The following is a 9,933-nucleotide window of genomic DNA, read 5'->3' as shown; positions in this document are numbered from 1 at the left end:
ACATGTTCAATTTTAATTTTTATGTTTTATTTTATCTTTATGTAAATCAAATCAATTATATTTCATAAATCGAATTAGTTAGATTTGATTTAGTAGAAAAAAATTTCAAAGTAAAACATAATAAAAAAACATAATAAATCGAATCAATTTGATTCGATTTACATGTATATACTGCAGAAGCAGTAAATTGAATCAACTTGATTCGATTTAGTACTGATACAAATTATTAATTTTAAAACATAAATGTTAATAAAAAATATTTTTATTTGTAAATTGCGTTTAATTATTTCGATAATTAACTTTAGAATATTAGTGTAATTATTACCCTTTTTTTTGGAAGATATTCTCAAAAATCTTTTTTAGGTTTGTTTTAATTAACTTATTGATGACCTTTTTAATTAACAGAATTCATTTAAATTAAAATTTAAAACCCTAGTAAAATACAATGAATCAACCTTAATTGCAAAGGAAGCTTTCTTTCATAACAAGATTGAAGAAGTTGAATTTGTGGTGATACGGTCCACGTGTGTGCACCTATAAATACATGATACACGATAAGGAGAGAATCTTCTTATAATAATAACCTACGAGTCTCCGAAGTAGTCCAGTGTTTGATGCCATGGAGAAACTCAGAATTGGTGGAACGTGGGTTGGAGTATTAGATGTTGAACTTGACAACTGGAACATTCCCATGCTCCGTGATGAAGTTGCAAAGCGATCAAACTGCAACCCTCACTCCATCAACCTCATCTGCGCCGGCAGAATCCTCAAGGATCATGATGACCCCACCCGCAATTTGACTCAATTGGGTATCAAGAACAATGCTAAGATTCTATCCACTCGTATCTCTGTTGAAGAAGGACAATCCATCAAGAATCAAATCATGGCCGAAGAGGAACGCTCTCGCAGGCTTTCCAGGCTCAAGTACGTGTATTGTTTAACTCATTTTCAATTTATATTTTGTACTGTATCATGTATTTTATAAGAGTTACTGATTTGATGACTGGTTTTTTTAGGTGAAAACTCAAGTGAAATCGATTTTAAGTGAAGTTGATATTGAGAGTCGCCGTTAGATGATTTGACTAAATTTTTTTTATCCAACGGCTCTCAGGTATCAACTTCACGTGAAGTCGACTTTACCTGAGTTTTCACTTTTTTTTTTTTTTATGTATGGTTGGTTTTGTTATGTACTGAATCATGTATTTTATACGAGTGACTGATTTGATGACTGGTTTTTTTATGTATGATTGGTTTTGTTATATATTGAATCTTTGTTGCTCTTTTATCTAAAATTTATTACTTGCAACAAGGGCTGCTGCTACTGCACTTGCTGGAAGGCATGCTGATGGATCATTACCTGTTGAAGACTTCAACATTGAAGTTGAAGATCAAAGTGGAAAGAAAGTGCAACTTGGTTCTGAGACTGATCAGAGGTATAATTAAGCAACCATGCATAATAAACTTGAAACAATTCTGTTGTTATCTTTTTGGATTCTAAGTTCCTTGTTTTGGGTTTGGCTGGCAGGGCTGTGATGATGGGACTAATGCTTGATGCAAATGGAAAGCGCCTTATTAGACAAGGAAACTACAAAGATGCACTTGAAGTTCTCTCTATGGGAGAGGTTAGTTAAGGAAATTTGATATCTATCATTTTCATATGTGTTTTTTCAAAGCATGTTATCAATAATTCTGATCACTGTTATTGCAGGAAGCATTTTCTCTCTGTGATTCAAAAGTCCTTGAGGTCAGTGATACATTCTATTAATCTATTCTATCACTTGTTGGAAACCTCTTCACTTTTGACACTAAATTCTAGACTTGAATTTGTTGGTCTATGTATGAGAATTATTTGAGGCACTATGTATAATGAATTCAACTTGTTTGTGTGTTTTTCTTGGTTTCAGCTTATTGATAATGTACCCATTCTGCAAATAAACATGGTGTGGTGTTACTTTATGTTGCGCGACATAAGTTCGCTTTCGGAAGCTGGAAAGCGACTCGAAATGGCTAGAGATGGACTAGAGCGTGCTCATGGCAAGAACTTGCTCCGCCTCAGGCTCTTGCAGGGTGGTCGCTTTCCAGAACTTGCATTGTGAGCCATTAAACTCTGATCTCCTTCTTCTTAATTACTGCTTAGAGAAGACTATTAATGCTTATGAGTTTTTTGTATATATAGGCATTTGAGATTGGAGCTTCTTGAGGGAGTGGTGGCTTATCATAGTGGACAGTTTGAGAAAGCAAGAGTAGCATTGACTTGTGCAAAAGCAAAATTTGCTCGGGTATGAAAAAGGCCTATTGGGACTTGAGATGAATTTATAATTATAATTGAGAATTTGAACATGTATTGGCTTACTTGTTTGATTATGTTTTGCAGCTACAAGTGTCTGATGAAACTTTATCAGCTGTTATGCAAATGGGCTTCAGAGAGGGTAATGCGAAGCGAGCATTGCGAATGACCAATCAAGATGTTGGGGGAGCCATTGATCTTCTTCTTGAGGAGAAGGCCAAGAAGAGGCAAAAGCAGATGGAAGATATTGAAAGAAGGAACGAGATTTGGTTGGTTAAACTTACGCTTAACTTGATCTTTATTATTATCATTATTATTTAGTACTATAAACTTGTACCGATTCTTTCTGATTATGTTGGTGAATCTGTCAGGGAACAAAAGCAGTATGGGGTGACTCCTCTGAAGAAGCCTGTTGATATTCCAAGATTGGATGAATTAGTCTCTATTGGGTCAGAAAATTATCATTCATTTTCAGCTTTGTTTTCTTGAAATTTACTGTTGCTAATTACAATTGTGGCAGGTTTGAGAGGGAGCTTGCAGCTGAAGCACTTAGAAGAAATGAGAATGACAGTGACAAAGCATTAGATGATCTCACAAAACCTGAGACCAATTCTAATTTACAGGTTAATTACCACTACTTACTAACTAACTACATCATGTCTTAAGTCTTACTAATAAGTAATAACTGTTGTTATCATGAAGGATTATATTGAGTCAAAGAAAAGAAAAAAACAAAAACAGGATATCAATTCTGAAATTGAGAGATATGTGCAGATGGGATTTGAGAGATCAAGAGGTACTAAAGTAGTTTACTAAATGAATAGTCATATAGTTTTGATATAATATAATGTAATCACTAATTCACTATACTTTTTTGTTAGCAGTGGTTGCTGCTGTTGAGGGTGGTGGGACCCCAGATGAAATCATGCAAAGACTGATGATGCCACAATCTGAGGCAGCAGCAAACTCATCAGCATCAGCATCAGCATCACACAATGTTGCTGGTTCTGATGTTGAGAACCAAGATGTGAATAAAAATAATGATGTTGGTGAAGGAGAAGGTGAAGGTGAAGGTGAAGATGCATCATCATCATCATCATCAGATTCAGAGAGAGATGTGGAGATGGAAGATGAGATATCTGCAGACATAGCAAGCTCAGATGCATTGGCTGACTATGACATTGAAGTCAACATTGAAGGAGAAGCCATCACTCAGTACCTTGCTATGTTGGACTCTGCTCCTCCTCAGTAGCAACAAACTGATTATATACAACAATAATAAATCAATATCAGTTTATGTCAGTAGCAGGATGCTGTTAATATACATTTTTTCTTGTTATTTTTTGTTTTGGGTATTAATCATATTATTGTTCAGCATAAACAATTGATGAATATGATTCCTTTTTCATAACAATTAGGTTTGTTCCAATGTGTATTGAATCTACAGCTTGGTATTCATTATTCATATGGCAATATCTAAGATGACTTGTTTAAATCAAAATCCACACTATTTAAATCTATAAATTTCTTAATCATATTTTGAATGTGTTGTACTATTTAATTTGTCGGTTAAACAGGTTGGGTTACGGTTTGGCAAATCTATCTGCTAGCTGTGCATATATTTTTGTATGGACTAACAATTTACAAAAATGTTGTTCTTTACTTATAGGTATATAAGGAAGCAAAGCAAGGCATATGTTTTCTTTTCTTTTCGAAATTTACTCAAAAAAACTCCACCTACAAAGAACACAATTCAGGACAATTACAAACAAAACAAACAAACCAAACAGTAGAACATAGCTTTAATCACAACTTTTATCTAATTAAAGATAATCTTGTTATCCTAATTCACTGGTTTATTCTCTTCAACATTACTATTTGGATACACCTTAGACGTCAAATTGTTGCACCAATTGAGCCAATTTTTTTTTGCTAAGGATTAATCCGTCGCAGATCTGAACTTTTTAAAGTTGGCCGTGGCAAAATGCGTCCTTTTAACTAGGGCTGGCAATTTATACACTGCCCGCGGGTACCCAACCCGGTCCAACCCGTTCGGATAAGGTAGACTACCCCACCCGCTGCGGGTAGGGTAGGCTACCCGACCCGTTGCGGGTGGGGTATGATACGATCCGGGTATGCCTGTGGGTAGGGTAGGGTACGGGTTTAGGGTGTACCCTACCCCACGCTACCCATACCTCATATATAACACACATTTTATTAAAAAATAAGTATATAGTGAAGGAAATGAGAGTTAAACTCACAACCTCCCTTATATAATGACTTACAATAAGTGAACAACCACTAAACTAATTAGTAATTTAGTAATTTAGAGCATTCTTTTTTTATTTTTTATGTTATTAATATGTATAAAATTTGAAATGATTGAATTTTATATTTACTTTGAAAAAAATTGATATTTCTGCGAGTAATGTAGGGTAGAGTAGGATTTAGAACTTTAGAGTGTGAGTAGGGTTAGGGTTGAGAGATTCTCAATCCACAGGTAGGGTAGGGTACCCACGGATAGAATTAGGGTAGAGTCTAAACCCTATGCTACCCTACCCATTGCCAGCCCTACTTTTAACTAACTAACTTACTTGGTAGAGGTCGGAAGATGACTTGCCTTTTATTCCTTGCTCAGAGTCTTCACATGGTTTTGCACTTTTTATAAAGTTGTGGTTGGTTGGGTTCCACCAAAAGAATTTCCTTTTTCCTTTTTCTCCCCAACACAATATGGCTATAGTTAATTGAGAATCTTTCTAATAAATACATAAAAGTCTAATAATTTATATTCAAAAAATGTTAAATTAAAAAAAAAAAAGTGTTTTTCGTAACTTTCTAATATCTATTTATTTATAATCATTTTAACCCTAAACATAAGTTTTTAAATTGACTCATCCGAGAATTTATTTTAAGAGCTTGAGCTTACCAAGTCATTTAAACATCCAAGAGTGGATATTTTGTTGACAATGCCAATTAATAATTACATTTTTATCTTTCAAGTTTTATCAGTCCCAACAAATATATGCTCGAAAAATACAACAGTAATTTAGATATTTAAAAAATATGATATATAAAAATGAAAATGTTATTTTAATAATAAAATATAAGAACTAATTTTAATCCACTTCCAATAATTATTAATTTCAAGTTTCTTTTAATTATTAAAATAATATTTCTATATAAAAAATAATTAAATACGTAATTCTATTTAGCTGAAATCAAGCCGCAATTAATCAAATGATGGTTGATACTTTAACGAAATGATATGTGGTGCATAGCCAAATATATATTATTTTGTCTGAAAATCAATCATAGCAGAACTAGATTGGAACTTAATGAATACATTATTAAAGCATTATTGCCCATTAATACAAATTTCAGGAGAAAAATACAATCATTCGCTTTATGAATCACCAACTGCCATAATTGAGATTGAGTGATCCATATGTCTCTTTCATCACCAAAAATAAAACAGAGAAACTAAGCATATGAATATCTATAACATTTATTTGGCATTATTGTCCATCTTTTTGTTTTGGATTTTTTCTTCATAAGGTCAACTGTCACATGTTTAATCTATTATTATTCCTTTTATATTTCATAACAAATATGGTTTAAGATAATATAATAATAATTACAGTTTTACTTAAATATTAGAATAAAAGATTACGACCATTATTATTGAATTCTGCTAGGGAACTAATAGAATATTTGTACAATGTGTACAATTGGATCTAGAGCTCTGATAGCATGTCATAAACCACTTATCCTAAAAGCTTAAACTGATAGAAAAATATAACATTAGTGGTTATATCTCTAATACTGAATCGGACATCCTAAACTTCTATTATACACATTGTACTCCTTATATTTTTTCTTATTATTATTATTATTTTAAAATAGAAGTAGTAGTAATAGGGAATAAAAAAGGAAAAGAAAAAAAAAAAGGAAAAAGATTGAGGAGTGAGTTTCAGAATCTGAGTGCAGATAACAAATTGCAATTATATGATTAAATATTATTCTCCACAGCTTTGTGTGGCGTTAACGTCAAGAATGTGAAAAAACAAAACAAAAACCATTCCTTATTGCATTTACAACAAAAACATCGCAACATGTCTGGTTTCTCTTACGATTCTCCTATGTCCTTGTCTTTCTCTCTCCCTTCCAAAGTTTGAAGCTTTTTCCATTGGCAAAATCTGGGTCCTTGTTTTTTTTTCCTCTTCTTACGAGACAAGATAGCTCAATCTCTTTCATCTTCAAATCCCAGTTTTTTTTTTTTGTCCTTGTTCCTCTCTAAGTTGGGATTTGTGTTTGCGGAGAAACAAATCCTGATTTGGAGAGAAGAATGCGTTTGTTTTTTTCAGATTCCAGGATTCATGCTATTACGGTAAGAGCACAACTTTGAGATTCTGAGGTTGTTTCCTCAATTCCAGCCACTGGCATTTAGGGAATATCTTTTCTTAATTAATTTTTTTCTCATTCATCTTCATTGTACCTTCCATTTTGTGTATTGCTATGTATATACATATGAAGTTGATTAATTTGGTTGTTATATAAAGTTTTTTTTTTCTCCCTTTTTTGTATCGTTTAAAATGTTTCCTTGGCTTTTGGTTATTCTGCCAAGTTGGTAACATATGAAGTTTTAGTTATTTTTGAGAAGGGAGTTAGCTATTGTTCTTGCTTATAGGGTTGATTGGATTGAGGTTTTGGGTATTGCTGTATAAGAAAGGTGATTGCTTGGATTAGTTTCTCTACTGTTGGATTGCTGGGTTGAAAATGGGGAAGAAAAAGAAGCAAGTAGGAGAAACAAGTGAAGATGGTGGAAATCAAGGTCAGGATCAAGGGCAAGTGGGAGAGAGCAGCAGCACCAACGAATATGAGAGTGATCCTGCCTCATCTATATCCATGTCTCAGGAGTTGAAGGATGAGGGGAACAAACTGTTCCAAAGGAGGGACCTTAGAGGGGCATTGGTGAAATATGAGAAAGCTCTCAAATTGTTACCAAGGAATCATGCAGATGTGTCATATCTGAGGAGTAACATGGCTGCATGCTACATGCAGATGGGACGCAGCCAGTACCCGAGGGCGATTCGTGAATGCGATTTGGCTCTTGAGGTAACACCAAGATATAGCAAAGCTCTGTTGAAGAGGGCAAGGTGTTATGAGGCTTTAAATAGGCTGGATTTAGCTCTGAAGGATGTTAATGCTGTTGTGGAGACGGATCCAAATAATGCCACGGCGTTGGAGATCTCGGAAAAGGTGAAAATTGCACTTGAGAAGAAAGGGTTAAGAGTAAATGGTTCAGTAATTGAATTGCCTCCAGACTATGTTGAACCGATTAATGTTGTGCCGCAAGAAAACGTGGTGAAAGAGAAGGGGCGCAAGAAAAAGAGCAATAAACAGGAGGAGAAGGCTCCTGATAACAAAATTGTAGAAAAGCAAGACAAGAAGGAATCTGCAGAGGATAAGGCTGATGACATTGTTGTTGAGAAGAAGACAAACAAATCCAAAAAGAAGAAGGCTAAGGACAAAGTTGAGGAGAAGAAGGATGACATTAAGGAGGTTATAGAGGTGAAAAGTAATGATAGAACAGATGATCTACCCAAGAAAGCAGTAAAATTTGTTTTTGGCGAGGATATAAGATGCGCTCAACTACCTGCTCATTGCAGCTTCTTGCAGCTAAGAGAAACTATTTATGATCGGTTCCCAGGCCTAGGACCCATTCTTGTCAAATACAGGGACCATGAAGGTGATTTGGTTACAATCACTTGTGATGATGAGTTAAGATGGGCTGAAACAGGATCCGAGAGTTCTATCCGGTTGTATATAATAGCAGCTGCTCCTGAGCAGGATCAATTCTTTGAAAGGCTCAAAGTAAAGGTGGGGAAAAAGGCTGTTGTGGTTGATGTACCTGATGAAAGTTGTGAGGTAAAACCAAAGAAAATTGTTGGCTCATCTTGCATTGAGGATTGGATAGTTCAATTTGCCAAGCTATTCAAGAACCATCTTGGATTTGAATCTGAAAGATATCCAGATTTTCATGACCTTGGGATGAAATTCTATTCTGAGGCTTTGGAGGAGACTGTTACATGTAATGAAGCACAAGACTTATTTAACATGGCAGGAGATAAGTTCCAAGAGATGAGTGCTCTAGCATTGTTCCACTGGGGAAATGTGCTTGCATCAAGGGCAAGGAAGAAAGTATATTTAACAGATGATTTTTCTAAAGAGAACATATGCGAACGAATCCTGAGCTGTTATGAATGGGCAAAGGGAGAATTTTCCGATGCGGGAGAAAAATATGTAGCTGCCATTAAAATCAAGCCGGATTTTTATGAAGCATTCCTAGCACTAGGGCAGCAGCAGTTTGAGCAAGCAAAACTTTCTTGGTATCATGCTCTCAGTAGTAATGTCGATCTACAGACATGGTCATCCACCGAGGTTCTTCAGCTTTACAACGATGCTGAGGATAATATAGAGAAAGGAATGCAGATATTTGAAGCATCAGGAGGGAAGAAATACTTGAGTAAAGCCTTTAGTTCAAAGAATGCAAGAAGACATCTACAATACATGGGGTTGCATGTACTTGCCAAAAATATATCCTCAGAGGAAGTTGCTACACAGCAGGCAAATATGAAAGCTCTAATTAATCTTCTATGGGGTACCATGCTATATGAACGCTCCATTGTGGAATTCAAAATAGGTTCACCATCATGGAATGAAACACTGGGAGTAGCAGCTGAGAAGTTTGAACTTGCTGGAGCTTCTTCATCAGATATATCTTCGACGTTGAAGGATCACTGTTCAAATAATGCTGCAGCAGATGGTTTGTTTTCATGATAACTACATACTTTCTACTTTGTAGCTAGCTTTTTAATGGTATATGTTCATATATATATATATTTGTTCACTCTTTTTCTAACTTACAGGTCCAGGATTCAACATTGATATAATAGTACAGGCATGGAGTGATATAAATGAAACTAAAAGGTGGAAGCGTGTAATTCCGTCATTTCGTTTGGAACCCTTGCTTAGAAGGCGAGCTTCAAACCTTGATCAAGCATCTGAGCTTCCATGAGTTGCATATTTTCCTTCAAGTATCAAACAACAACAATGCCGACAGTAACTTATAGGCTGCTTCTGCACCTAAAGCACCATCGTCATCCAAAGGTAGCCGAGTGTAAAACCCTGCTGATTAAAATCCATTCTATTAATTTTGTCTAGTTGCTTGTTTTGGTTGTCTGTAACATTTGATGATGTTCATGATTTGTTTTCTCATATCTTCAAGTGTGCAGAAAAGTTTATGGCCGCAACGTGCAAAAGTATCTTGCATATTTGATCTCTCATAAGTAGCTTTAGAATATTGGCATTTGCCTTATGTGCTTTGCTGTAAATGTTTCCAAATTTCAATAAACTTAAGAGCAATTTTTTTTCTCTCTTCTTTGGGGAAAACTAGTACATTTTACACCTCTAATTAATCCAAGTTTTTTTTGTTATATCATAGCTGAATGCTGAGCAACATTGAGCTATGTGCAAGAGTGACACTGCTTACTTATTATGTTATTAATCCTCTCTATCCCTACCTTTGTTTTTCTTAATAATAGCTTTATGGTAATCCTTGGTTCAACTATTCTGCAGGTTATTTC

The 9,933-nt window shown here is 34.9% G+C and overlaps 2 protein-coding genes across 4 annotated transcripts; both read left to right on the top strand.

Annotated features, from left to right (window-relative positions):
* Positions 454 to 3,782, top strand: LOC107640661 (NEDD8 ultimate buster 1). 2 transcript variants are annotated; one of them, XM_021105921.1, is made up of 12 exons: positions 454 to 544; positions 576 to 924; positions 1,311 to 1,433; positions 1,526 to 1,622; positions 1,709 to 1,744; positions 1,905 to 2,092; positions 2,177 to 2,279; positions 2,375 to 2,556; positions 2,659 to 2,736; positions 2,808 to 2,910; positions 2,990 to 3,083; positions 3,172 to 3,782. In XM_021105921.1, exons 2-12 carry the CDS (start codon positions 620 to 622, stop codon positions 3,537 to 3,539), a joined length of 1,677 nt encoding a protein of 558 aa, XP_020961580.1. In that variant the 5' UTR covers positions 454 to 544; positions 576 to 619; the 3' UTR covers positions 3,540 to 3,782. The 2 variants fall into 2 exon arrangements, with proteins under 2 accessions (XP_020961580.1, XP_016199657.1); XM_016344171.2 differs by having other exon boundaries at positions 504 to 924.
* On the top strand, positions 6,307 to 9,860 carry LOC107640653 (HSP-interacting protein). Of its 2 annotated transcripts, none has more exons than XM_021105905.1 (3): positions 6,307 to 6,552; positions 6,956 to 9,113; positions 9,217 to 9,860. In XM_021105905.1, exons 2-3 carry the CDS (start codon positions 7,064 to 7,066, stop codon positions 9,363 to 9,365), a joined length of 2,199 nt encoding a protein of 732 aa, XP_020961564.1. In that variant the 5' UTR covers positions 6,307 to 6,552; positions 6,956 to 7,063; the 3' UTR covers positions 9,366 to 9,860. The 2 variants fall into 2 exon arrangements, with proteins under 2 accessions (XP_020961564.1, XP_020961568.1); XM_021105909.1 differs by having other exon boundaries at positions 6,307 to 6,674; positions 6,975 to 9,113.

This window comes from Arachis ipaensis, chromosome B01, assembly GCF_000816755.2.
Source record: "Arachis ipaensis cultivar K30076 chromosome B01, Araip1.1, whole genome shotgun sequence".
NCBI lineage: Eukaryota > Viridiplantae > Streptophyta > Magnoliopsida > Fabales > Fabaceae > Arachis > Arachis ipaensis.
Note: the sequence above shows the minus strand (reverse complement) of the source record. Positions and strands in the feature narration are given on the sequence as shown.